Source organism: Colletotrichum higginsianum, chromosome 1 (genome assembly GCF_001672515.1).
Source record: "Colletotrichum higginsianum IMI 349063 chromosome 1, whole genome shotgun sequence".
Lineage (NCBI taxonomy): Eukaryota > Fungi > Ascomycota > Sordariomycetes > Glomerellales > Glomerellaceae > Colletotrichum > Colletotrichum higginsianum.
This window is the reverse complement of record NC_030954.1, coordinates 2,165,853-2,192,346: the sequence shown is the minus strand read 5'-3', so window position 1 is coordinate 2,192,346 and position 26,494 is coordinate 2,165,853. Positions and strand designations below refer to the sequence as shown.

The 26,494-nt window shown below is 54.3% G+C and overlaps 10 protein-coding genes across 10 annotated transcripts; 6 read left to right on the top strand and 4 right to left on the bottom strand.

Annotated features, from left to right (window-relative positions):
- Window positions 1-799: 799 nt before the first annotated feature.
- On the top strand, window positions 800-2,989 carry CH63R_00677 (PWWP domain-containing protein; the record flags this gene model as incomplete). Its single annotated transcript, XM_018295652.1, has 6 exons — window positions 800-1,010; window positions 1,118-1,601; window positions 1,680-2,031; window positions 2,085-2,306; window positions 2,360-2,893; window positions 2,948-2,989. The coding sequence occupies 6 exons, from the start codon at window positions 800-802 to the stop codon at window positions 2,987-2,989; spliced, it is 1,845 nt and encodes a 614-aa protein (XP_018164014.1).
- An 861-nt stretch (window positions 2,990-3,850) lies between these two features.
- Window positions 3,851-6,322, top strand: CH63R_00676 (Origin recognition complex subunit; the record flags this gene model as incomplete). The annotated part of the gene is made up of 7 exons (XM_018295651.1): window positions 3,851-3,901; window positions 3,954-4,169; window positions 4,240-4,313; window positions 4,341-4,593; window positions 4,644-4,783; window positions 4,849-5,122; window positions 5,177-6,322. The coding sequence occupies 7 exons, from the start codon at window positions 3,851-3,853 to the stop codon at window positions 6,320-6,322; spliced, it is 2,154 nt and encodes a 717-aa protein (XP_018164013.1).
- Window positions 6,323-8,119: 1,797 nt separating this feature from the next.
- Window positions 8,120-8,642, top strand: CH63R_00675 (uncharacterized protein; the record flags this gene model as incomplete). The annotated part of the gene is made up of 2 exons (XM_018295650.1): window positions 8,120-8,448; window positions 8,519-8,642. The coding sequence occupies 2 exons, from the start codon at window positions 8,120-8,122 to the stop codon at window positions 8,640-8,642; spliced, it is 453 nt and encodes a 150-aa protein (XP_018164012.1).
- Window positions 8,643-9,166: 524 nt separating this feature from the next.
- On the bottom strand, window positions 9,167-10,048 carry CH63R_00674 (Preprotein translocase subunit Sec66; the record flags this gene model as incomplete). The annotated part of the gene is made up of 3 exons (XM_018295649.1): window positions 9,167-9,451; window positions 9,520-9,824; window positions 9,943-10,048. 3 exons carry the CDS (start codon window positions 10,046-10,048, stop codon window positions 9,167-9,169), a joined length of 696 nt encoding a protein of 231 aa, XP_018164011.1.
- A 974-nt stretch (window positions 10,049-11,022) lies between these two features.
- CH63R_00673 (Nuclear protein localization protein 4) lies at window positions 11,023-13,120 on the top strand (the record flags this gene model as incomplete). Its single annotated transcript, XM_018295648.1, has 4 exons — window positions 11,023-11,106; window positions 11,154-11,278; window positions 11,329-12,805; window positions 12,857-13,120. 4 exons carry the CDS (start codon window positions 11,023-11,025, stop codon window positions 13,118-13,120), a joined length of 1,950 nt encoding a protein of 649 aa, XP_018164010.1.
- Window positions 13,121-14,225: 1,105 nt separating this feature from the next.
- Window positions 14,226-17,945, bottom strand: CH63R_00672 (Carbamoyl-phosphate synthase; the record flags this gene model as incomplete). The annotated part of the gene is made up of 4 exons (XM_018295647.1): window positions 14,226-14,333; window positions 14,397-15,713; window positions 15,826-17,546; window positions 17,606-17,945. 4 exons carry the CDS (start codon window positions 17,943-17,945, stop codon window positions 14,226-14,228), a joined length of 3,486 nt encoding a protein of 1,161 aa, XP_018164009.1.
- A 1,167-nt stretch (window positions 17,946-19,112) lies between these two features.
- Window positions 19,113-21,033, top strand: CH63R_00671 (phosphoribosylaminoimidazole carboxylase; the record flags this gene model as incomplete). The annotated part of the gene is made up of 3 exons (XM_018295646.1): window positions 19,113-19,950; window positions 20,001-20,654; window positions 20,711-21,033. 3 exons carry the CDS (start codon window positions 19,113-19,115, stop codon window positions 21,031-21,033), a joined length of 1,815 nt encoding a protein of 604 aa, XP_018164008.1.
- Window positions 21,034-21,942: 909 nt separating this feature from the next.
- Window positions 21,943-23,543, bottom strand: CH63R_00670 (tRNA synthetase class II core domain-containing protein; the record flags this gene model as incomplete). Its single annotated transcript, XM_018295645.1, has 2 exons — window positions 21,943-23,091; window positions 23,148-23,543. The coding sequence occupies 2 exons, from the start codon at window positions 23,541-23,543 to the stop codon at window positions 21,943-21,945; spliced, it is 1,545 nt and encodes a 514-aa protein (XP_018164007.1).
- A 550-nt stretch (window positions 23,544-24,093) lies between these two features.
- On the top strand, window positions 24,094-25,185 carry CH63R_00669 (uncharacterized protein; the record flags this gene model as incomplete). The annotated part of the gene is made up of 2 exons (XM_018295644.1): window positions 24,094-24,350; window positions 24,405-25,185. The coding sequence occupies 2 exons, from the start codon at window positions 24,094-24,096 to the stop codon at window positions 25,183-25,185; spliced, it is 1,038 nt and encodes a 345-aa protein (XP_018164006.1).
- Window positions 25,186-25,242: 57 nt separating this feature from the next.
- On the bottom strand, window positions 25,243-26,451 carry CH63R_00668 (18S rRNA biogenesis protein RCL1; the record flags this gene model as incomplete). Its single annotated transcript, XM_018295643.1, has 1 exon — window positions 25,243-26,451. One exon carries the CDS (start codon window positions 26,449-26,451, stop codon window positions 25,243-25,245), a length of 1,209 nt encoding a protein of 402 aa, XP_018164005.1.
- Between the last annotated feature and the right edge of the window lie 43 nt (window positions 26,452-26,494).

Sequence of the window (26,494 nt, the reverse complement as noted above, 5' to 3'; positions counted from 1 at the left end):
TGAGTGGCCTGAAGTCCGGTTGTGCAGACTGTGTGCGGTGCGACGGTTGTTTCGGAGGGTGATGGTTCGGGAGCCAAAGTTGGCACGCGAACCCTGAGCGGGGGATAGGGTTGCTGGCCTGAGCCTGAGATGGCGAGGCACAATCAAAACTCGGGATGTTGTGAAGCCCAAAAATTGAACGCCGAGGCTCCTCCAATTCACGGCGGTCTATCTCTTCCAGGGCCAGTGGCGGGCCAAGGTGTGCTGATGTGATGCTGAACCTGGGAGAAGAAGGGGTGGCTGTGTCAAAGCCAGGCACGGGGAGGATGTTCGGCTCGGTGGGCTGGGCATTGACCGGGCCACACGTCCCACGTCCAGTACACGCTCCTCTCTACGGGTGCAGCGCAAGCGCAACTGAGACTACCTACCTATCCGTACCGTACATCTACCTAGCTATAATAGCACCTCGTGTGGACGCGATTTAACTCGTCCCTTGGTGGATCAGCGCGGGTCACGTGTCCCCGCCGCCGTCATCCGCGTCCAACTCCAAGAGTTTCTGCGTTCATCTTTTTCCAGCCCATCGCCCTTTTTCTGCCACCACAACACGGGGAGCTCCCAATTGCGCCCATCATCTTCCGCCCAGCCAGAATCCCTTCCGCCATCGTCGCGACAACCACAATCACGAATCGCGCGTATCAGAACGCGTCATCCCCCCTCTGAGCCATCGCATCAAGCCTTCGGCGTCGCGACTTGCCTATTTACCCCATCCATACCCTTGCTCCCCATCAGCTCCCACCCAGCTATTGCCACATTGCCAACCATGTCTGACGAGCCGACCGCCAGCGGCCAATCCGCGCCTGCCGCGACTGAGGAGGTTGAGAAGAAGGTTGAGGAAACCTCGACGGCTGCTGAAGCTTCTGAGGAACCTGCACCTACTGTTGACAACGCGAAACCCTCCGAGTCCGGCGCGCCTGCCAAGGACAATGCCGAGGACAAGGAGGCGCAGAAGGAGGACACCAAGAAGACAGACTGTGAGCACCTCCCGCGCATTAATCTTAGCCTTGATAACAGCACTATTGTCACCCATGTAATCTTTTTTTTCTGCTGATCTTTCTACTAATGCATTGCTACCTAACAGCTGATACTAAAGACGCGGAATCCTCTGGCAAGACAGACGAGCCATCCAAGGACGAAGACGCCGACGTCGAGATGAAGGACACTACTGATCCACCCGAGACGAAGGAGGCCTCTAAGCCTGTTGCTGCTGCTGATGCTGAGGCAGCGCCTGCTGCTGATGCTGATGCTGCCGACAAATCCAAGTCGCGTCGCAGATCGTCTGGCATTCCCGAGCACAAGGGAAAGAAACTTAGCAAGAAGGCATCTAAGGCCAAGTTCTTCCATACCAATGCGCAGCCTGGAGACCACTTCCTGGTCAAGCTCAAGGGATACCCTCAATGGCCTGTCATTGTCTGCGATGAGGAAATGCTCCCTGAGACCTTGATCAAGAGTCGTCCTGTTACCGCGCAACGCGCTGATGGCACGTATCGGGAGGACTATGCCGATGGTGGCAAGCGACAGAATGACCGCACATTCCCTGTCATGTACCTCCGCACAAACGAGTTGTAAGTCAAATGCTCTTCTCATCTATACCTTTATCTATCAGCCTACCTAGACCTAATAGCTAACCTGTTACCCTTCAGCGGCTGGGTACCGAACTCTGCGCTCCAGGAGCTGTCTGCTGACAGGGCTACTGAACTTCTTACTGATAAGGTTAAGAAGGTTGAGTTGCGTGACGCTTTTGAGCTTGCTATTGAACAGCACCCTCTTAACTACTACAAGGAGGAGCTGCAGAAGTACCAGGAGGAGCTTGCCCAGAAGCAGGCTGCCAAGGACGCCAGAGAAGCCGCAAAGAAGAACAAGAAGAAGGCTCCTGCAGTCATTGAGGATGAGGATGAGGATGTCGACATGGCTGATGCTGCTGACGAGGAAGTTGCTGAGCCCAAGGAGAAATCCAAGACAAAGAAGCGCAAGGCTGATGAAGAGGCCGTCAGTGTTAGTGTGCACATCTGGGACAAAGTTGAACAAACACTAACATTGTGTTTCAGACTCCAGCTCGGACTGACTCTGCTAAGAAGCCCAAGATCAAGCTTAACACATCCTCCACTCCTAAGACAACAAATGGAGCTACACCAAAGTCTGGCAAGGAGTCTGCTGCGAAGCCTGCAAAGTCCAAGTCGTCAAAGAAAGACGGCACTGAGAAGAAGGCTGAGAAGGAGGTCCCCAAGGAGCCTGAGCTTACAGCTGAAGAGAAGCATCATCGCAAAGAGGCAAGCCAGTGTTGTATGCATTTTCATTGTTTATTGCTAACAGTTTCCTACAGAAAGAGGTTCTCTTCTTGCGCCATAAGCTTCAAAAGGGTCTTTTGACGAGAGACCAAGAGCCCAAGGAAGAAGAGATGAAGATGATGTCGGACTACATCACCAAGCTTGAGAGCTTCCCGGATCTTGAGGTCTCAATCATTCGCTCAACCAAGATCAACAAGGTTCTGAAGGCCATCCTGAAGCTCGACTCGATTCCCAAGGAAGAGGAGTTCAACTTCAACCGTCGGTCGCAGACCTTGTTGGACAAGTGGACCAAGATCCTGGCCGGAGGGGACACTGCAGCAGCCCCTGCGGCATCTGTCACTCCTGCGCCGACCAACGGTGTTAATGGCACCAAGGCTGAGGAGAAGAAGGATACGCCTGCTGTCTCCGAAGGTGTCAAGGAAGCGAGCAAGGATGCAGAGAAGCTTGAGGAGGCTGACAAGGTCGCCGACAAGGACGAGAAGGATAAGAAGGAGCAGCCTGAGCAACCCGAGAAGGCGGATGAGGAGCCCAAAAAGGGCGATGAGCCTGCGGAGAAGTCGGCCGAAGAGGTAAAATGACGAGTGTCTCATGAACATCACGGCGCAAGCTAACTTGGTTTGTAGTCAGCACCTGCAGCCTCGGAACCGGTCGAAGCCAAGGCTTAGGTCCGATGTTTACGTCGCAGAAGTTCTCGTGAGTTTGAAGACATGGGCCCAAACGGTCGTGGGCGCTGCGGGCCATCCAGGCCTGGCCTTTTGCGTTTTCTGGCGTATACGGTTTCTCCCAATTCGCAAAAGCGATCTTAACAAGTTGGGTTCGGTGTAAAATTATTCGCCCCCGCCCTCTCGGTCTTTCTCGGCAGTGTGCGGCTGGGAAGCTTTATAGGGCAGGCGACTGCGGCGATCCCTCAAATCAGGCGACATACGTCTTCATCCAGCGGAGCGGGTTCAGTGTACAAAGGGGCGAACGCTTCCCTAAGGGAGAAGAACCCAGCTCAGGGGATGATGGTCAATGCATCCATGGATAGTTGAATTCCCTGCAAATGACTCCTTCAGGTTAGGATGGAGCCGAGGTAGGATGTCCATGGCCTCTAGTTTTTTAGGGTAGAATGCAGGTCGCCTCAGGTCTTATTCATGGTTTGCGAAGGCGGAAGGGGGAAGAGACTGGTAGTGACTAGTTGAATGCGGTCCTGGGGAATTGGTTCTAATGTTATTCTGCAAAACGGAAAAAAAAGTTTTCGACAAAGCACGCTCGAGTCCTTTTGAGCGTTTCATTATGTTGTGTGCCCGGCGTCTCTGCGTGATGAAAATGAGTGTTGAAGAAATACCTAGGTGTAGAAGCAGACTACCAGTTGATTTAAGCCACACTGTGGGAAAGGGGTAGGCACGTCGCACCTTGTGACTGTCCCAGTGCTTATCGGCACTGTATGGGTCTGTGCTCTGTAATGGACGCGTGCCAGCCAGAAAAGCGCGACTCACTGCAACGACACCTTATTTAACAGCAAAAACGATCTGGTAAGACGCAAAATGAGCACCGATGAAGACCAAGAGTCTCAATTTAGACAAGAGGACCACCAGGTAAGTTCGTCTGGGTATGGATAAAGACCTTTTCGCTGACAGTCTCCTGCAGGCAGCCTACATATTCCGACCCAAGGGCGGAGAAGCTGGGGTGGATCGACCTGCGAAACGGCGGCGTGTATCCGAAAAGGCAGTAATTGAAGAGACTAACATTGCAAATTCGGCGTCGTTTGCATCGTTGCTGAATGGTGCCGAGCTGGCCGAGTGCGTAAAGTTGCGCGAGAAGCTGTTCCAGACCAGCTGGGGTCATCTCGAGTCGAAAGTCCAGGTCGGCAGTTCTCCACATCCATCTTCATCATCACGGGTGAGTGGGCGAGGCTAACAGCAGGGCATTGCAGGGAATCCTTCGCGATGCCAACTCAGCCACACTAGATCAAGTGACTGCTTTCATTCGGGAAGAGTCTAGCTCAGGGTAGGTAGTACCCGACTCCTGTCGAAGTTCACAGCTGATGGTCCGTCACAGAGGCAAGATTCCCTCGGCCTTCATCATCACTGGACCCAACATATCGTCTCAGGACTTGTTGTTCGAGCAACTGTCCGAGACACTTGAGGAAAGCACACGTAGCAAGTTTGTCCGGCTGAAGTCTTCAGAGGCTACCAACTTGAAGGCTGCCCTCAAGAAGATTATCGAGGATGCCACATCACGGCGCTCCCTGGATGATGAAGATGCCGAGGTTGCATTCGAACAAGATGTACGTTCATCGGTCGTCATTGTCGAACTCGAGAAGCTCACAGGTCCCAGGGACGAAAGTATCTGAGTTACGATCTTGAAGGCTTGTACGCCTTTTCAAAAGCACAGCAGTGCGATCGCATCTTCGTCGCCTTCCAAGACAGCGAAGGGTTCGACAGCGCTCTCCTGTCCGACTTGATTGCACTCTTCAAGTAAGTGCGTTTCGCAAGCAGTCTCCAAGCCGAACTGACGGGTTTTTTTGGTTTTTTTTTTATAGTTCGTGGCGGCCCAAGATCCCGTTTATACTCTTGTTCGGCATTGCGACATCGGTAGAGCTACTTCAAGCGCGTCTACTCAAATCCGCATGTCAGCATCTCCACGGTGCTCAATTCGACGTTGTGCAAACCGGAGTGATATTGGAGCAAATCTTCAAGCCGGCTGTTGCGGGGATGGATACCGCCCTTGCGCTTGGCCAGACTTTGTTGCAGAGCCTGGTTGAAAGGCAGCAAGACCAAGTTGCCAGCATTCAATCTTTTGTGGCCTCGATCAAGGTGAGGACGAGAGCACTGGCTGCACATGATGGGAGCCGTATTGACAGGTATTAGTATGCATACATGTGTCACTTTTACGCCAACCCGCTGAGCTTATTTTCGATGGAGGACGACGAGATGAATAGCGAACTCGTGCAAGATGAGCACCTCGAGGCCATCCGATCGCTCCCGTCGTTTCGGCGCGAGGTCGAAAGCGCCGTTGAGGCCAAGGATCCGAGATCGGCGAGGGCTTTGTTGGAAGACGATGACCTACTTCGCGAAAGGATTTTCGACATTCCCGAGCAAAAACGGGAATGGGTTACTCGCCTCCTCCGCTCGCTCAAGCTCGTCCAGGCGACAGGCGTTATCAGGGATGAATTTTCCTCGATGTACATGAAAGCGGTGGCCGAAGGAATCACCCTTTCGTCCGAGGGTTGGGACATCGTTGAAAGCATCAAGCGGATGCAACCGGATGAATTTGTCTCAATGCTGCAACGTATTCAAGAGGGCATGGCCGGTGGAGATGGCCAGCTATGTCTCGCCGGATGGGAGTCCGAGGCCGGGGACACGCCAGGTCTTTTACAGACTCTTCTCGCCAACTCGAAGGCGTTACTAAGTAGGGCGCAAGAGCATGGCACCACCTTGAGGAGCGCGTACAGTGGCCACAGCAGAGTCCTCCGCACCACTGTTGTTGCGCAAAAGGTGCAGCTCAGCCACGATTCGGCAGCGCTTTCCGAAGACGACAAGGCCTTCACCAAAATCGTAGACAATGCCGCGGAACTTTTGCAAGACGTCATACACTGCGAGCCGGCCGCAAATGTTTTCCTGCACGAGACATGGCTCTACGATTCCAAGACACCCTACCGCGACGTTTTCGTACCCCGCCCCCAGGATGTCTTTGACCGGAGCCTGAAGCGACCGCAGGACTACCTCGCGTGCGTCTGCTGCAGCAACGACGAGGGCATTTCGACAACATTGCCCGTTACGTCGTTGCTGTATCATTTGTACTTGGAGACGGGCAACCTCATAAACGTCGCAGACCTGTGGTCCGCCTTTTACGCCATGGTGGGGGGCGACGATGATGCAGAGAGCGAAGGAAACGCCGATGAGCGGGCGGCGCTGGTGCTCTTTTACAGGGGACTGGCCGAGCTAAAGGCTCTCGGCTTTGTCAAGATGAGCAGAAAGAAGACAGACCACATTGCCAAGCTCAAGTGGCTGTGAAAAGCTGAAAGGGTCGCCGACAACACCTCGGCGCTGTGAAACGGGGGGCCGTGGCGCAGGGACATATAATCGACTGCTTGATGATTCCAGAGAGGAGAGAGAACATGGGGTTGATGAGTTGTTTGGTTAAGAACAAGCTTGCGTCTCTTACTCTGTAGCGAGCAAATATTAACACTTTGCACGATCAAGGTCTGAGGGCGCTGAATTTGGTTTTCAAGAGGGCAAACAGACCATGGGTTTCTCTTTGAGGAGAATTATTACCACTAACCAACTCGGGAAGTGTGTTTATTCGAAAACGACACTTTTCGCGGCAAACCTTGTCTTCAACAAGGCCATTGTGTTCTCGCGTCTCCTCTGTGCCGTTGCCCCCCTCCCCCCCCGTCCACGGGCCGCCGGAAACACGGCCCAGAGAGTTGCCGATTGAAGAGGGAGGCCCAGGAGAGGGAGGAGGATGGGTGGATAGGATAGGAGCGGGTCTTGTCTCGGAACCTCCATGGTCGGTCGGGGCGGGGCTGGCTTCTCGTTGCGGCCGGCGCGCGATTCGTTTCCAGGCCGGCTGACTTGATCATCTCAGACATCCATACCTATGCAAGCTACGCAATGAGATTGTGGCCCATCACCACCCGCGTCTTCCTCCCCGCTTTCCGCCATGTCTCATGCTCCTCTTGGGGCGCGTCGGCAGGATAAAGGAGGGGGGGGGAGGTGACCACACGGGAAAGCAGTCCATTGCGCTCCAGCCGAACCGGTTGTCTGGAAAGGGGGCCGGGCTGGCTGGCTAGCTAGCGAAGAAGAATAAAAGAGACACGCCGGTTTCCCTCGCCCGCCTTGCCCAAGATGGCAAACACTGGCCGCCACGGACAAAGCAGTTGTGTCTCGCCTGACGTGTTAGTCCCCCTACCGCAGTTCATCTTTTCTCCTCGGGTCCCAGCTGGCCGGGTCGCTTGTTGACTTGGAGAGGCCAGTCTGGATTTTCTGTTTTGACGGTTTGTCTTTCTCTCTCTGTGTGTTGCCGGTCGACAGACCCGCCTTTGGGGTCTTTCGTTCCCTTTTTCTGCTCTTTGGGGTTGTTTGTTTTTGTCCCCTACCAAGTTGCTGTTCCGATTCTGAAAGGAAAGGGGCGGGGGATGGTGTGGTAGGAGGTTGTCGGCCGGCTAGTGACCGAGCCCTCCCCCGTCCGTCTTCCTTTGCGGTAGATTCGCATACAAGAATGCAGGCTTTCCACCCGGCATGGTTTTTGAAGGAGTAGACTCGATATCTTCTCGCCCTTCAGCATTTCAGCTCCTATTTCCTATCTCCAGACCTATAGACATCTATTCACGTTCTGTTCGCTCTTGATCTGTGCAGGCATAGACTTCCCGCTCTGAAAGACACGGAGCTTCGTTTTACAAAAAACAAAAAAAGGACCACAGACGAGAAAGGCGAACAGCAATCAAAGCTGGAAGACGCCAACAGTCTGTTCCCTCGAAGATCCTCTCTTTCTTTTCCTTCTATATATCTTGACATTAAACGCTCTTCGTCACCTCATTCCCGCCAAACCTCCATCGGCACTTAATCGCTTTTACTTTGAAACGAAGAAAACAATCTCTTCTCCATATCATTCATTGCCAGCCAAGACCGACCTGATACCCCTCGTAACTTTTCGATCGGCCCAAGGCTACCTTGAACCATCCGAGAACCATACGTATTCCTTTACAGGGTAACCGAGGGTTAGGTAGTTCTCGGACAGGCGAGAGAACTGTGAAGGGTGGCAGGATCAGAAACAGAAGCAGAGAGATTGACAACGAGACAAGCAAGAAGATGGCAACCAGACACCACCACACGACCAGCGGCGGCATTGGCAACCGCCGGGCGGCCCGCAACGCGGCGTTTCAGGAGAAGATGCGGCAGATGCGGCTGCCTCTCGCCCCGCTCGTGCAGATGTCGACGGGCACCGTCCACCCGGCCTTCCCCGCGACGCTGCTCAACTTCTGGCTCCTCACCGAGGGCCAGCTTGACGACCTCGCCCGCTTCTACCACCAGCGCAGCCCCTCGCCTTGGTCCGGGCAGTATCCCTGTCCCATCACCTGGCAGTCGGGCCTCAGCCTCGAGGAGAAGCGGAGGAAGATTGGAAAGTTCATCGGTCTCAGGTATGTTATGGCCGCTTCCCTCTAGTCGCCCCGCCTTTCGGGGAAGTCTTCGACTAACCAGTGGCACTAGGGGCTGCGACACGCCTATCCGGATACGCATCAAGACCGAGGAGCAGATCATGGAGGAGGCGCGACAGGCAAGGCTTGCCGAGGACGATGAGGCTTTGCGGAGAAAGATGCCTTGGTACTCATGAGCGGTGTGTTATCACGGTTCTCGGCCATCCGGGCTCGGGGGAGGATATAACACATGGCGGTTGATTTGACGATTTGGTTTCTTTTGGCTTATCTGCTCTTGTTGCATGGCATTGCGTTGATATCAACACACATCGAGGCGTTGGCGGCGGGGTTTACGACATGTAGTGAATAGACCAACCCATTTGAATTCGCAGCCAGGGGGTGAAATGGGGGAAATAATATCTCATCATTTTCCCATCGCGTTTGAAGACACTCAATCAATTCATCATGCAACTAAAATTTCCCTGTCCATTACCCTGAACGCCTTACGCAACCGGACAGCCGTCGAATGCTCTTGATTCTTTGCCATTTCGCCGTATCATACACCAAGGGGAATGAGGTATCTAAAGATCAATGGGGGGAGGGGGGTGATGCGAAGCGCCGAGTCCACATCTGGAGGGGTGGGGAATGTGTGCAAGACGATGGGGAATAGAGAAATCTTTTTGGCCGCAAGAGGAGGGAAAAAGGCATTGCGCGCACTTGTCTATTTCTTGCCCTTCTTCTTCTTGGAGGGGGTGTTGGCTGCGCCGGAATCAACGAGAACAGCGTCGCCGTCGACACTAGGCGGAGCGGTCGAGCTCTTCTCAGACTCATCGAGCTCCTTCATGAAATCTGTCTGGATCGTCGCCCTGCGCTTCTCCCACCACGCCTTCTCCTGCTCGACGGTGTTGGAAACCTCCTCAAGGCGACTGCGTGCGATAGTGTTGGCGGCGATCTCGTTGGCGGACTGGAAGATTGACTGGCCCCAGTTGGGAGCGAGGGCGTTGGCCTGGTCCAAAGTTAGCATGTTTGTCTCGAGAGGAACGTCCTCAGAGGGGTACAAGAGGGGTTACGGACCTCCATAACAACGTCGCGCAGCTCATCCTCCATTTCCTTCTCTGCGCGCTGGAAGCGCTGCCACAGATCATCGCCGACGCTTCCCCGTTGCAGCAACGTGCTGCAGGCCTGCTTGGCGGAGCGGATTTGGACCAGACGGTGGATGTCCTCGACGGCGCGGCGGAGGAGTGCAGCCTTAATAACGGTGTGGGGGATCTTGGGGGCCTTTTCCTGGCCCTCTTCGGGCGATTCGAGGTGCAGGAGGGACAGGTAGATGTTGCGCTGGAGGTGAGGGCCGAACCATGGGGCCAGGTTGGCGCTTTGGGCTGAGAGGAAAGAGGACGACTGGTCAGAAAAGATGCTACGTCAAGCGCGCAAATAGTGGAATCGTGGGCATCCTGGTTTGGGCCTGGGCAGAAGGGTTGAGGCGGGCATGGAACATACTGGCTTTGCGCTTTCTGTAGATGGTGGAAAACGTCATGAAAACGCCACCGAGAACGGTCAGGTAGGCGAAAGGGAGCACAAGGCTCATCCAGTCGACATCAAACATGGCTGCGGTTGTATTTGGCGCTCTCTTGTAAGGATCGTGGTGGGGTGGAAAGGAAGAGAGAAGTTGAACGAGGGACAAGGAATTTGTGGTGTCGCAGACTTCCAGTCAGTGGTGTTGATGAAGCGTGTCCAGTACTGACTGTAGGTAGATATGACAGGACAGCTTGCTAGTCGCATTGGTCGGGACACTTTTTTGGCTGCCCACCTATGGACTAAAGATGGGCCCGCTGCTTTACAAACACCAGATCCATCCGTCTTTTATTGCGCTACTGCGTTGTTCTGTTTTTGTTCAAGCCCCCATACTTTCTCATTTTATCAGGGGAGGGGGGAAAGCTGGTATGATCTTTAAGAATTTTCCACCAACATCAGAATAAGTGCATGTTTAATCAAGTCTGGGTTTACTGTCTAATTCTTTTTGACTCTCTGGACAAAAGATCTGGTAAAGCAGCAGCATCTATTCGACAAGGGTACAAGGGTATGCCCACCTCAAGCGAAAGTGTGGCTGCTTCGAACCTTCCTTCCGGCTCAAGCCACCTAAAGGAGGTAAGGCCATTTTCCATTTCCCCTGCAAGGTGGTGAATAAGCTATGCCAGGGGCCGCTAAAGGTACGTGCACATCCCCCCTCCGTCGTTTTGCCGGACCCATACCAAGGCACCACCTTTGATGACGCTGTTCTCTGGTGCGGCGGCGATTCGCTCAGTGTAAAGTCCTGGAGCTCACACCATCCCACTAAGCAACTTCATACGGCAGCAGCTACTACACACTCGAGCTTTCTCTCCACCACCTTCCTCCACCAACCACCACATCCCTTTCGCTCTTTATATTCTAAAACGACAGGGAAAAGGGACATGGGCTCCTTCTGTTGACGACCCTTCTATAGACTTTCTTATTTAGCTATTATACCTGTCGTCCGTTCCTCTACGACCCGGAATTAATCTACCTTTACACAGACGTATTCGTCCTCCGTCGCCGAAGATGCTTCTGCGACTTCGAGGGCCCGACGGCATGAGCCGTCTGACCATCGACAAGGACGCATCGTTTGGCGAACTTGGTCGCTTGGTAAGGAAGGTGTTGCAAGCTGCCGAGAGCCATTCTAACTCTAATAGTTGCTTCCGAACCTTCCACAGACTGTCGACCCGAACACAATCACGCTTTCCAACGCACCGACGGGTGGCGACGCCAAAAACCTCGTCGAGATTGCGTCGTTCAAGGTTGGACAAATCGGCCTGAAGTAAGTCGACGCCGGGTCTCCCAAGCCCAAGTGCAAACTAACAGTCGCAGACATGGCGACCTCATCTTCATCAGCTACCAGCACCAGGATAGCCAGGCGAACGGCGCTACCAACGGTACCCAACCTTCCCTCGCATCGTCGAACCGCCTCAACGGCAAGCCCATCCTTCCCACCGAAGACCTACCGATCGATCCCTTGCCCGTGACGTCACCGTCCGAGAAGATCAAGAATCCCTGGGAAGTCGTCAAGCAGCATCCCTTGGATGATCGGTTAGACAAGAAGGACGGCAAGATTCCGAGAGGTCGCGACAAAATGTGTCGCCATGGTCCCAAGGGCATGTGCGACTATTGCATGCCTATGGATCCATTCAACGCCAAATACCTCGACGAAAAGAAGATCAAGTACCTGTCGTTCCATTCATATCTACGCAAAATCAACTCCGCCACGAACAAACCCGAGCTTGGAAGCTCATTCATTCCTCCCCTCGTCGAGCCGTACTTCAGAGTAAAGCGAGATTGCCCCTCTGGACACCCCCAGTGGCCCGAAGGTATTTGTACCAAGTGTCAGCCCAGCGCCATTACATTGCAGCCTCAGTCGTTCCGAATGGTCGACCACGTAGAGTTCTCTTCTCCAGTCATCATCGACACCTTCATCGATGCCTGGAGGAAGACGGGCGGTCAGAGGTTGGGCGTCATGTACGGACGATACACGGAATACGAGGTCGTGCCTCTCGGCATCAAAGCGGTAGTGGAGGCCATTTATGAGCCACCTCAAGTTGACGAGATGGACGGCATTTCGCTGAACGCCTGGGAGAACCAGAAAGATGTCGACGAGATTGCAAGACTATGCGGACTCCAGCAGGTCGGTGTCATATTTACCGATCTTTTGGATGCTGGAGCTGGTGATGGTTCAGTTGTGTGCAAGCGGCATGCTGATTCCTACTTCTTGTCTTCTCAAGAAATATGCTTCATCTCACGTTTACAGGCTCAACACCCTAAGCCCACCAAGTGGAGCGACACTGGCAAGTTCGGCTCCAACTTTGTCACATGCATCATTTCGGGTAATGAGTCGGGAGAGATCTCAATCTCGTCGTACCAAGCGTCCAACGATGCCGTCGAGATGGTGCGCGCGGACATCGTCGAGCCCTCAGCCGATCCCAATGCTATGCTCGTCCGGGAGGAAGAGGAAGACGACGGATCCACCAGCCGAACAAGGTACATTCCCGAGGTTTTCTATCGCAGGATCAACGAGTACGGAGCCAACGTTCAAGAAAATGCCAAACCCTCGTTCCCCGTCGAGTATCTTTTCGTCACTTTAACGCACGGGTTCCCGGACGAAGCCAAGCCCGCCTTCACGCAATTGGGCTTTCCCATCGAGAACCGCGAGTACATGGGCGAAAGCCAGGAACATTCTGCTGCGGCTAGAATTCTCAAGTTCTCTGGCGGCCAAAAGCCAGCGGAGGGCGGTCTCGAAATGTCCAACTTCCACCTGCTGTGTTTTATCCGCCAGATGGGTATCCTTTCAAAGGTGCGTCATGCACGTTATCTTATCGAGCCCAGTCGCTGACATTATTATCAGGACGAGGAGTCGCTACTGTGCCGCGTTGCATCCCAACACGACCTCGCCGACACCTACCAGTTGCGGTCAACCGAAGGCTGGCAGACCTTGCAGGCCATCCTGCAATCGACCGGTGAGCGAATCCCCAAGCGCCCACGGCAGTCCGAGGGCCATCCCGCTTCCAATGAATTGCATGATCCTTCTCGCCGTCAGTCCGGCACCACGGAACCACTTGCTAAACGATTTGCTGCCTTCAGGCTGAACGAGCGTCGCCCACCTCGGTAAGCAGAGCAGTAATCGTGAGATTTGCTCTGTGACTCCCTACGGTTATATGCAAACGGCATCCGTGAGCGACGGTATGATGTGTAAGGCGGTGTTCTCGTGGGCTTTGTCGAGCTCCACTCGCCAAGGGGAAAAGGGTTGGGAATGTCTACTCGTTCGATTGGCCAAAACGGCTCGGCTGCTGGCCTGGTGTTAGGTGGCTAAGGAAGCATATTGGCACGGGAGGCACAAATGGTCGTCCGGCAGGAGATGACGCAGAACACTTGTAGTTGACAGTTACTTCAAGAAAGGTGTCCTAGAGAGATGACTTTTCGATCGATCCTAGTCGCTGTCTCAATACGTGCGCCGCCAGTGTTGGGTCTTCGGCTATGGTTCGAACGAAAGATCTGAGCCAACTTTTGGATTGCCGCCACTGCCTAGGATATGCCACTACGTATGAAAAAGGCGTCTCTACCCATCAACCCTCTCCGCCAGTGCACACAGTCAGCCAGCTATACACAAACATCTGATCTCGGTCAGCTTTCAATACCACATCGTTTCTATCTTATCATATCCTATCTTGAACTCCTAATAAATCTCTGTGCTCACAGATAGCTGCAGGATACTGGGATTAAGGAGAAAGGTAGATAAAAGAAGGGCAGACATCGAATCGAAATCCAAATACTATGAAAAGCCACTCAGATGTTGGCTCTCGGTTCTTGCTGTCATCTCTCTGCTTCCAGCTGATGTATAGTGGCCTTCACATACGATGAAAGGCGTAGGGAAGAGATTGATGCTGAGGCATTCTCGGTAGGAACAGCAACCGAAGTGAAAGAGGAGGGACTGAGATGGGCTCTGAGAACGGTTGCACATAACCCTGTCGAACACTTGCATTCAGTTGCCATTCAATCAAAGCAAAAGCAATGATATATCTTTTTTATTTCCCCCCGCCGATGTCACACTATCGCCTATCGCCAATTCAAGGTAAAATTTTTTTTTGAAAGTAGATTTCCGGCTAGCCTAAAACTCCATAAAACTGAGACAAGAGGGAAGGAGGAATGCCCCTTCTCTTTTTCTTTTTCTTTTTTTGATGTTTGGTTTGTTTGATTTGGATTGGTGTAGGTAATATTTACAACGGCTTGCCACCGAGGAAGTCGGACCAGCGGCGGACTTCGGAGGGAATGCCCTCCTTGCGGGGCAGCTTCTCACTCATGCACTGAGCAAAGAGCATGGCAGTCTAGAAATCGTCAGTGGTAGTTCGCGCGGTATCAGAGGCGATTCTCATGTGATTTCTTCTTACCTTGGGCTCCATGAACAGGGGAACGCCAAAGTCGACAGCATTGCGGCGCATGACGTAATCGACGTCCATGATGGTCTTGCCACGGGCCTTGGCCAGGTTGAAGACGCCGCGAATGTCGTACTTCTGGAAGACTTCACGGAGGGCGCGTTTGTCCTCCTTGGGAAACTCGATGACGTCGACCGAGATCTTACCCTTAGCGCTCGACTCCAGGAACTCCTTGACCTCGTTGTCCGCTGCGTACAGCTTGTAGCCCAGGGGGGCGAGATAGTTGACAACAGTAGGGAGCCACTCCTTGTTAAGCTGGCCGCCAAAGAGCAGACCTTCGCCGGGCTCGGGCATGCGGAAGTTCATGGTTGACTGCAGAGAGGTCCAGTAGGCCTCGACGAGATCCTTGCCAAAGCAAGCAATCTCACCAGTGGAGGCCATCTCAACGCCAAGGAAGGGGTCGGCGCCGGCGAGACGGGTCCAGGAGAATTGAGGCACCTTGGTGGCAACATAGTCGCGCTTGACGGCCATGGGGTCGACGGGCTTGGGAACCTGCTGACCGACAAGAGCCTTTGTAGCAACATCAATGAAGTTGGTGCCAAGAACCTTGCTAACGAAGGGGAAGGAACGGGAGGCGCGAAGGTTGCACTCAATGACCTTCAGCGCAGGCTCGCCGCCCTCAGGGTTGTCGGCCTTGATGATTTGCATGTTGAAGGGACCAGTGATGCGCCAGGCCTTGGCGACTCTCTCGGCAATATCCTTGACACGGTCCATGGTGGTCTGGTCGAGGTTGGCGGGGGGCAGAACGAGGGTGGCATCGCCAGAGTGGACTCCGGCCTGCTCGACGTGTTCACTGACGGCGTGGAGGATCAGGTTACCCTCGGAAGCAACACCGTCGACGTCAATCTCCTGAGCGCCCTCGATGAACTTGCTGATGACGACGGGGTGATCGGGAGAAACGTTGGCAGCGGCCTCGAGCTTTTCCTTGAGGTCCTCCTGGCTGTGGATAACAGTCATGGCAGCGCCGGAAAGAACGTAACTAGGGCGGACAAGAACGGGGTAGCCAACCTGGTCGGCAAAAGTCTCGGCCTCCTCGACGGAGGTAAGCTCCTTCCAGGCGGGCTGGTCGATACCGATGCTGTCAAGGATCTCGGAGAACTTCTGTCTGTCCTCAGCCTTGTCAATGTCCTTAGGGTCGGTTCCAAGAACTTTAGCGCCGCCGGTCTCCTGGAGACGGAGGGCAATGTTCTGAGGAAGCTGACCACCGACGGACACAACAACGCCGGAAGCACTCTCCAGCTCGTAAATATCCATTACACGCTCGTAGCTCAACTCTTCAAAATAGAGTCTATCGGCCGTGTCGAAATCGGTCGAAAATGTTTCCGGGTTGTACAAAATTGGGTGTTAATTTTCAGCTCGTTGTTGATGGTGGGAGTGTACTTACGTTAATCATGACCGTCTTGTTACCCATCTGGCGCAGAGCCTGGGTGGCACTAACGGCACACCAATCAAACTCAACGGAGCTACCAATGCGATACACGCCGCTTCCCAGAATGATAGTGCCCTTGTCCTCGAAGACAACATCATGAGATGAGGCATTGTAAGTCGTGTACAGGTAGTTGGTGTCAGCGGGGAACTCGGCCGCAAGAGTATCAATCTTCTTGACCCAGGGACGGATACCAAAGGCAAGACGAGCGGCGCGGACCTTGTCCTCGGTGCTACCAACAGCGAGAGCAATCTGCTTGTCGGAGAAACCAAGCTTCTTGGCCTTGATAATCTGGTCCTTCTTGAGGTTCTCCAGACTTCCAGTGCTCTCGAGAGCCCGTTGGCAATCGACAAGGTTCTGCAGCTTGTACAAGAACCATTTGTCAATCTTGGTCAGCTCGTGGACCCGATCAACAGAGTAGTTCTCGTGGAGCATGGCCTGACCAACGGCGAGCCAGCGGCGGTCAGTAGGATTCTGGAGCTCATAGTCGAGGTCCTCAAACTTGTCGCCCTGGAAGCCAACAAACTTGGGATCGACTTGACGAATAGCCTTCTGGAAAGACTCTTCGAAAGTACGTCCTATAGCCATGACCTCGCCGACAGACTTCATGGCACTGCCGATGTCGCGCTTGACGTGCTGGAACTTGGAAAGATCCCAGCGGGGGATCTTGGTGACGATGTAGTCAAGAGAAGGCTCAAAGTTGGCGGTCGTGGTCTTGGTGACGGCGTTGGGAAGTTCGGGAAGGCTGTGGCCCAGACCGATCTTGGCAGCGGTGTAGGCGAGAGGGTACCCAGTAGCCTTGGAAGCCAAAGCAGAAGAACGAGAAAGACGGGCGTTGACCTCAATAACACGGTAATCAAGTCCGTCAGGTTGGAGTGCGTACTGAACATTGCACTCTCCCACAACACCAAGATGACGGACGATCTTGATGGCGGCGGATCGCAACATGTGGTACTCCTCATCGCTCAGGGTTTGACTGGGAGCAACAACAATACTGTCTCCAGTGTGAATGCCCAAGGGGTCGAAGTTCTCCATGTTGCAAACAGTGATGCAGTTGTTGTTTGCGTCACGGACGACCTCGTACTCAACCTCCTTCCAGCCCTTCAGCGACTTCTCGACCAAGATCTGGGGAGACAGGGTGAGGGAGCGGGCAGCCATGTTGCGAAGCTCCTCCTCATTGTTTGCGAAACCGGATCCCAAACCACCGAGCGCATAAGCAGCACGGACGATGATGGGGTATCCGACCTTCTCGGCGGCATCGAGGGCCTCCTCGATGGTTCCGACTGCAATCGACTTGGCGATGGGGATGTTGATCTCATCGAGAGCGCGAGCAAAAAGGTCGCGATCCTCACTGGTCTCGAGAGTCTTGACGCTAGTTCCAAGGACCTTGACACCGTACTTCTCGAAGAGACCCAAACGCTGCATCTGAACACCGAGGTTCAAGGCGGTCTGGCCACCGAAGGAGAGGAAGATACCATCGGGCTTCTCTTTCTCGATTACGTATGTCACGTATTCCGGGGTGACAGGCAGGTAATAAACCTCGTCGGCGAGCGCGTGGTCGGTCTGAATAGTGGCAATGTTCGGGTTGATAAGAACGGACTGAACGCCCGCCTCCTTCAGAGCCTTCAGAGCTTGCGATCCTTCATGGCGAGTCTTGTTAGCAGTGGGTTCCTTGGTGACTGTGACTCATTTCTCTCTGCACGCACACAGAAAGCGCAGAGCCGGCGAGGGAACGAACCTGAGTAGTCAAACTCTCCAGCTTGACCAATGGCCAGACCACCGCTGCCGATGACCAGCACCTTCTTGACATCGACGCTGGCAGAAGGCTTGATTGCGCCGCTCTCCAGATACGCCTTGGGGTTCGGCGCAGATTGCGCAACACTAGGGCGAAGGGCGCTCGAGGAGAAGAGGCGCCTCTGCAACAGCTTCGCGCTGCTGTTCTGAAGCTGAGCCCTAGCCAGACTGTTGGAAGCGGCGAGAGTGAAGTTACGGCTGGTCAGAGCTGTCGGGACTCGTCGACCATGTCGGAGGACGGCCGGAGCTCGACCTGCCAAAGAACTTGACATGGCCGACGGCATTGTAATTATCTCAAGGTGCCAATATGACAAAGACCTAGGGGAAGAAGGGGAGAGTATACTCGAGGTCAGAGCCAATTGAATGGTTTTAGGACCAGGAGAGAGAGAGAGGTATTATGGCCGCCGGGTTTGAAAGGGCTGTGACTCTTTCCCTAAGCTTTGGTAAGGTTGTGGGGAGGGAAGAGTACGGCAATTGTCCTCGTCTTCAGCAACAAAAAGACGGTCCTGAGAGTGATAAGATAAGGAAATTTTTCGTTGTTGAATTGGCCGATCGGGGGGGGCCCAACAACGACTCATAACGCTAACGGGGGTAATATCACATCCGTCTCTTTTCTCGGGGACCCGATGGCAGGCCAGGGGCCACTTCGGCGCCGTTATCGCTGGTTTGAGTTTCGTCACTGCAGTGACACACAGGGGGGGCGGGCATATGCACACAGGCACACAGGACACAGGGAGAAAACCCCGACAATGCAAAGAAGAACAAGGTTTTGCAGGGGCTAGAGCCAGCATTGTCCAAACTCTGAGCACTGCATCTACTGAAAGTGTGTAACGGTGCCCCAAGCAACGCCCTCCCTCACTGAGAGGGATTAGCTGCTACAACAGTAATGCTGTGTCTGTCCAGCCCACGCAAGCCGCGCCGAGATGGTGCCCAGACAATACTAGCAGCTTGGACACTATGCCGCCTGAGTCGCGGCCTCTCTCTCGCTCATTTGAGAAGAAAATTCGTTACACGAATGACTGACAAGATGGAGCGCTTTTCTTCACAAACTTAACGGGCAATTACTGCTTGTTGTAACTAACACCTTAACGGAATCCCTTGAAATTCAGTGTTTGAAGTGAGTCATGGCTGGGAACGACCTCTATGGTTGATTCAGGAGATGATGGGGCTCGAATTGCTTTTGGGCAGCCCTTGTGAGTCCAGCAACTCCAGTCCCCAGGCAAGGACCACCAAAGTGACTCACAGCACACACACACCTTAGCCTCCGCGACTCTGCATTTTTCCAATTCTGTGAGGGTCCGAGCTTCCGACCTGCGTCAAAACTTTGCTCTATTGCCCCGCGGTGCCGTGTTTGCCTTGAAGAGCCATTTCTTCATTTCCTCCTTTGGCCGGCCTATTTTCCACCCCGCATTCACACCAAAACACATTCTCCGTCGAGTTCTGTCACAACAATGGTCAAGAAGCCCATCATCGGCCTCCTCGGGGGCGGTCAGCTCGGCCGTATGCTTTGCGAGGCCGCGGGGCCGCTCGGCATTGATATCGCCATCCTGGACGAGGCCAGCTGCCCCGCGAAGCAGGCTAACCAGAACAGCCGGCACGTCACCGGCTCGTTCAAGGACCCCGCCAAAATTAGGGAGCTGGCCGCCATGTGCGATGTTCTCACCGTCGAGATTGAGCATGTCAACACCGAGGTCCTCGAGGAGATCGCAACACGCGGCGTCATCACCTCGCCGGGCACCGTGAAAAGGGTGCCTGTCCACCCTCACTGGCAAACCCTGCGCTTGATCCAGGACAAGTACCTTCAAAAGGAGCACTTTGCCAAGGCCGGGATTCCCATTGCCCCGCAGATGGCCATCGAGTCCGGCCCCGCCATGCCGGAGAGCCTGACGGCGGCTTACAGGACCTTCCAGTTCCCCTTCATGTTGAAGGCGAGAAAGGGCTCCTACGATGGTCGCGGAAACTTCAAGGTCAGGGGCCCGGAGGACTACGAGGCGGCTGTCCAGGCGATGGGCAAGCTGTCTCTGTACGCTGAGAAGTGGGTTCCCTTCGACATGGAGTTGTCCGTCATGGTTGTGCGCACCGAAGACGAGGACGGTGAGCTAAGGAAGGTTCACACTTACCCGGCTGTCGAGACCATCCACGAGGAAAGCATCTGCACCAAGGTGTTCTACCCGCCCCGGAAGATTCCCGCCGATGTGTGTGAGAAGGCACGTCAGGTGGCTGGAGACGTCATCAAGACAGTGAAGGGACGCGGCGTCTTCGCTGTTGAGCTATTCTTGCTGAAGGACGGTGAGTCGATAGGTGAAACACGACTCGTTCAACCTCTAATTATCGGGCAGGCACCATCACTGTCAACGAGGTCGCCCCTCGTCCTCACAACTCGGGACACTGGACCATTGAGGGCGTCCCTTACATGTCGCAATACAAGGCCCAACTTTACTCCATCTTGGACATGCTCCCGCGGTCGATCAAGCTCCAGCCCCGTGTCTCTAGCGCTCTCATGCTGAACGTCCTTGGAGGCGTCCGCGAAGACTCCCACGAGGAGCTGGTAGATCTCACCGCGTCCCTGTACGACGACAACATGGACGTCTTCCTCCACCTCTACGGCAAGTCCTCCAAGCCGGGCCGTAAGATCGGTCACATCACAGTCACAACCTACTCACCCAACGCCAACTTGGAGAGACTGGCCGCGCCCCTTATCAACGAGGTGAACTACATGCGCGAGGCTCGCCTTGACGCTTCTCCTGAACAGCTTCGTCTGCAGGAGTCCCCAGCAAAGAAGGCCAGCTCTCGTAACGCAGACAAGCCCCTTGTGGTGGTCACCATGGGCTCCGACTCGGATCTCAGCGTTCTGAAGGGCGCCTTTGAGATTCTTGAGCACTTTAATGTCCCTTACGACCTCGATATCACCTCCGCTCACCGCACTCCTCACCGCATGGTCGAGTTGGGCAAGACTGCGGCGCAGCGTGGCATCAAGGTCTTGATCGCAGCCGGTAAGTTGACCCGTGTGTTCCTACCCCTTCCACGATTGTACTGATATCATGTTCAGCCGGCGGCGCTGCTCACCTCCCCGGCATGCTGGCATCTGAAACCACGGTGCCAGTGATCGGTGTGCCCGTCAAGGCTACCCACCTGGACGGCCACGACAGCTTGTTGAGCATTGTTCAGATGCCTCGCGGCTGCCCCGTGGCGACAGTCGGCATCAACAACTCCACCAACGCCGCGCTCCTCGCGGTCAAGATCCTTGGATCCTCCAGCCTTGAGTACCAGCAGAAGATGGCCGAGTACATGAGCAACATGTCCCGCGAGGTCGAGCACAAGGCGGCCAAGCTGCAAAAGGTTGGCTGGAAGACGTATCTGGAGAGCAAATAAGCACAAATTGGGGTCTGTTTTATTGCATACGTGGGGTATGATCCCCCCACCTTCGAACAGCATTGATTGATACCAGCAACGGCGTACACAAGGGGGGCTTAGAAAATAACAAAATCCGGGTGGTAAAAATGACGATTCCCGTTCAATAGTCAACAAGCTTGTTCTTGGTGACATTTCCAACTAGTCTTCCTCTTGTTCTTCTGTTTCCCCCCTGAGGTTTTGTTTTACCTAACGCTTATTACCGCCCGTAAGTCGGAGCACTGAGCCAACGTATTGGAAGAAATATTGTGTTGCTGTTTGAACACGAGGCCTGGACATCTACCTGGGCCGGAGCCTCTGATGCGCATGCCTTCTCGCAACCTCTTTGGTTCCACCGATGGCCCCAATCGTAGCATCGGGCGTGGTTAGTGTAGCAAATTGCATTGGATCTACACCAGCAACTGCTGCATCTGAACGTAGTTGGTGGGGTGTCGATGAGATATTGATATTGCCCCGCCATTCACACCTGGGCCCCGCAATTGACACATCCTAATGCCGGGGAGGTCGTGAACGTCGCTTTCACTCATTGGTCAATGCCGTTGGAAGACTCGGATGAGACCGAATCGGTCATGGCGTCGATGCCACCGATGAGGGAAGCGTCAAGCTGTCATGAGGATCATCCCGCGCCCCCTAGCTAGACATCGACAGCTCATTTTAAATGCGAACCTACAAGAGTCATGGGAGTGGGGCACCTGAGCCATTTGGGTATCAACATCGGCATCGGCATCGCGATAAAACATCCGCGGTAAATAGGCATGACCTTCTAAAACGTGATTGGTATTTCATTCGCCAACATATGCCAGCCCAAGCTCATCTCATGTAAGTCGTTTCCCTTTTTCCACTTTTTTTCTTTTCTCCATGCCGCTTCGTCTAGTTTTTCTCTAGTCTCACCGCCGGGTTTCTCTCGATAAAGTTCAGGTCCACCTTGTGTCCCAGGAGCTCCCGAATGTTGGAGATTCCATACTTGATCATGGTCGGTCTCTCCAAGCTCAAACCCCAACCGTAAACCCTCATATCCTTGGGCAAGCCCATGGCCTCGAGCATCTCCGGTCTGAACATACCACTATTGCCGATCTCGACAAGCTTGTTCAATCCCTTGTGGAAGCTGAAAATCTCCATGCTCGGCTCGGTGTAGGGGTTGTAGGCTGGCTTGAACTTAATGTCCGTAATGCCCATCTTGTTGAAGAAAATCTCCATGAACTCCATCAAGCCACCCAGCGTCAGACCGTAGTCCGCGATAACGCCCTCAACTTGGTGGAACTCGGCCAAATGCGTGGCATCGACACTTTCGTTACGGAATACTCTGTCAATAGAGAAGTAACGAGCTGGGGGTGGGCGGCCGTCAGGACCCTTCTTGGAAGCCAGCTGATGGAGGATTGCCGTCGAGATGGCTGTTGTGTGTGTGCGGAGAACAAGCCTCTGCGCCTCGTCCGCGGCCCAGGGGTAACGGTAACCGATCGAGCCAAACTTGCCATCCTGGTGGACCTGCTTGACGTTCTCCCAGTATGTCTCATAGTCCTTCTTGTCATCCGCCGACTCGGGGCCAGGCTTGTCTGCCACCTTGGGATCCGAGATGTAAAAGGTATCCTGAAGATCTCTCGCGGGATGTTGTTGGGGAACGAACAAGGCGTCGAAGTTCCAGAAGCCAGACTCAACGAATTTGCTGGTAGGCATCTCTTCGAAACCCATCTCGAAGAAGATCTGACGGAACTCGTGGCGGACCTTGTTGAGAGGGTGCAGTGCGCCAGCGTTCTGGTCAGCTCCAAGAGCCTTAAAGTTGTACGGCTTGAAGTTGGCCGTCTTCCACGAGCCCGATGTGATCATGTCGGCCGTAAGGTCGGTCTCTTCCTTCTTGATTTCGAGCGCAAACTCAGGCCCCTTCTGGATCTTGAAAGTGATGACCTTCTGTGTCTTAATGAGTTTACGCTTCTTCAGCTCGGTGATAATCTTGGGCTCGTGGGTGCCGGTCTCCCGGATCTTCTGGAGCTGAGTTTGGGTAACATCTTGGATCGAGTCGGCCTGTGTATAACCAGTCAGGGATTGCCCAAGGACTTCTTGGCGATATTGGAACTTACGGATGCGACAAGCTTGCCGTCGCTACCCTTCTTAATCCATTTCTCCTTGAAGGCCTTGCCTTGGCCAACCTTTGTTACGTTCTTGTCGCCCACAGCAGCCTCGAGCTCCTGAACCGTCAACCCTTCCAATGCTTTGCGGACAGCCTCGAAAACGCGAGCTTCGTGGCTGCCATGCTCCGCGATCTGCTTGCCTTCTGCCTCAAGAACCGCTTCCTCTCGGTCAATTGACTCATATATCACCATGGAACGGCTAGCAAGTCGGTCCAGCGCCGCCTTGATGTCAACGAACTGGAACTCGGGGAAATGCTCGGCAGACAAAATAGGATCCTTCTTGGACAAAGCAAGAAGGATCTGGGATGTGAGGTCCCCAGAAGGACCGTTGCTCGCCGTCGCCATCGTTGTATATGCTGGTGTCTTGGGAATGTGACTTGCACCCCCGGATTGTCAGTGTTCGGCCTGTTGAGTCAGAGGGGCAATTGTGAATTAGGCGGGAACTCCTGGCAGAAATTTGGCCGCGGCGGTCGAATCGGAGGGGAGGGTGGACCCTGTGCGGGACAGAAAGGAGGGGTCCTCGTGTCAAAGATTCTCCCTTCTCCGAGGACGAGGTGCACCCTGCGCTAAGTAAGCCTATGAGGAGCTGCATTGGAATACAAGCGCCGGTAGGACGTCTGTGCACCTTCCATGTTCGACGGCAGCTTGTCACCTTGTCGGTGTCTGTCCAAGCAGTGGCGTCACTCACGGGCATCCCTGCAGCTGGACTCGGCCGTCGCTTTTCACATCAGTCTGCGTCAAGTTCCAACGGTCGGGAAACAACTTTACATCCTTCCACCTCGAACGCCAGCAACATCATTCTAGGCTCACACACTCTCAACCTTTTGGAGTATGTGAAGCACCGCTCGTCGCCAAGCTGCAGGATTCTCTCCGACACCAATGAGGCCAACGAGCCATGGTGGATGATGCCGCGCCAGAGACCCTGCCAGGCCGATCGATCACTCTCGAGGATGAACAACAGGATGGCAGAGGGTTTCCGGAGTCGTCGCAGCAAGTCGACGGCCCGGATGCGAGGGGCAGCAGGAGGAGGCGACGAAGAAAACACCGGAAGATCAATCCGGGCCTGGCAAGGAAGTTCGACTTCATGACCCAACTACTACGGAACCTGGACGCTCTAGTCTATGCGGAGCTTTGCGCTCTATATTACATGGAGTAGGTTGTCTCTATGCCTTGTTCTCCAGTGAGAGATGCTGACAGCTCTTTTAGATGCTCCATCTTGCGTTTTGCGGTCCGTGTCTATGGGCAACATCATTGGCTGACGCCCAAGCCCGACGACTACCCGTTGACTATGGAGGCGGCCCGGTCGCAGGTCATATCGGTGTTTGTCCCGAACCTCCTCTGTATTCTCCTGCACATCTTTACATCATTACCCACAGCTGGCGAAGCTACTCGCGGGTATCTCCATGGAGGTGTCATTGTCGACTTCATCGGACAAAAGCCACCGACCTCTCGGCTTACGTTTCTGGCTTTTGATTGCATCATACTAGCCATCCAGTGTTTGATGCTGGCGGTCCATTCCGAACGAGAGAAACTGCGTCCCATTGTCCGGCCCATACTCTTTCGGCTACCTCCGGCAATACAAGAGACAATCGCGGCAGCATCAACCCAAGACCACGATGCTGAGGAACGAGGGGTCCTGAGGGATTCTCCTGACTTGGAAGCTGAAGGCGCCAACGGCATAGAGCTGCAGCCTTTACGGCCCAACGGCGATGGCGACCAGGGACACGATGCTGAACGAAGCCGGCCCTTGCGAAGTCGCTCGTCCCTTCACGCCGCAGGTGGGATGCATCTGTTCGATGTTCTCAGCTCGGGGAACGGGATGGTGGGAGAGTTCCATATATCTCATACCATTAGACACGCCACGACAGATTATTGGGGGGCGGCAGGTCATTCGCTCCAAACACTGGGTTACACAGCGGCATTGACGAGACTTTCAGCAATGAGGAGGATGCCTCAATTAGAGCGCAATCAGAGGAACCAGAGGTAGTACGGATGATAGTACGATATCCAATAGCGACTGAACTTCAATGCGTACTCTGGTATCTTAAGCAATCTTGCGGCCAACATTACCAACGCCGCTTCCCTTTACCGTAACAAGTATGTCGCCCGACTCGTCATCGTCGACGTCCCTCAGCCCCCAACTACTCGCGCCGAATGTCCGCAGGTCCCGCGCGAGTCCGACCATTTCCTCTGTGCCGATGATGTCCCTTCCTATTCTCAGTCTTCCCACGTCTTCGGATCCCATCGCCATCAGTGTCAACACTGTGCTGGCAGATGTTTTGGTGACACAGCCTCCTTGTGCGATGGTCTCCAGCAACTGATAGGCACAGTTCTTGCCGATGTCTTCAGGGACGACACCACCAACCGGGGGAGCAACGACGTCCGCCGAATAGAGCACACCGACGGAGCTTGACTCGGCGACCAAGCTGAGTCCAAAGCCGATACCTGTCCGTGTCTTCGACTTGTCGGCAGCCGTGACCAGCGGTGCAGTGTCGTACTGCGCAGCGATGTGTATGTCCGAGACCAGCGCGTTCAACACTTCTCTAGCTGAATGGATCATTCGGCTGTTGTTGGATGCTGAGACTCCAGTACAGTATGCGACTCCACGTATCCTTCTTATCTTTCCGGGGTTGCGGTTCAGGTGAAGTGTTTTTGGAAGTCGAACCTGACTTGCGAATCGTAGCTCTACGACACCACCGCCACCTCTACCGCCCTTCCCGGGGCAAGATCGTGAAAGCACTCTCAGTTCGATTCGCGCAGGAGGGATGCCGAAGAGGGCAAAGAGGGGTAGAATGGCTGTGCGGAAAGAGTCGACGGAGATGTCGCCAGTCTCAGTTGCAGATGTGATGACACCCGGACCGGTGAACCGAATGTTGACATGGGCCTTCGAGAATGGTGCTAATAGGCAGATCGGCAGGAGGAAGTACGTGACGCCGCGGTTGTTGTTAGCCGGCAGGTTATGTTCGATGACGTCGCCGTCGGATGCGCCGAATCCAGCCATGGTGCCAGTAATCAGACCGGGATGGTATGTGATCGTCGTACCCGTGTACGAGATTTGCATGGAGCTGCCATTGGTGACGGCTTCAAGCAAACGCAGAAACGAGATCTCATGCGGCGCGAGACCTGGATGTGTCGGCGACGAGCTGCGAATCTTGGAGATGTGTACAGGCCGACCGGTAAGAGTCGAGATGATCAATCGCTGCGCGAAGGATCTATGTCCTGTGAAACGCAGGTACTCGGGAGCGGAATCCATCGTGCCGTCGTTTTGCGGTACTGTGCCAGTGCCCGAGTCCGAA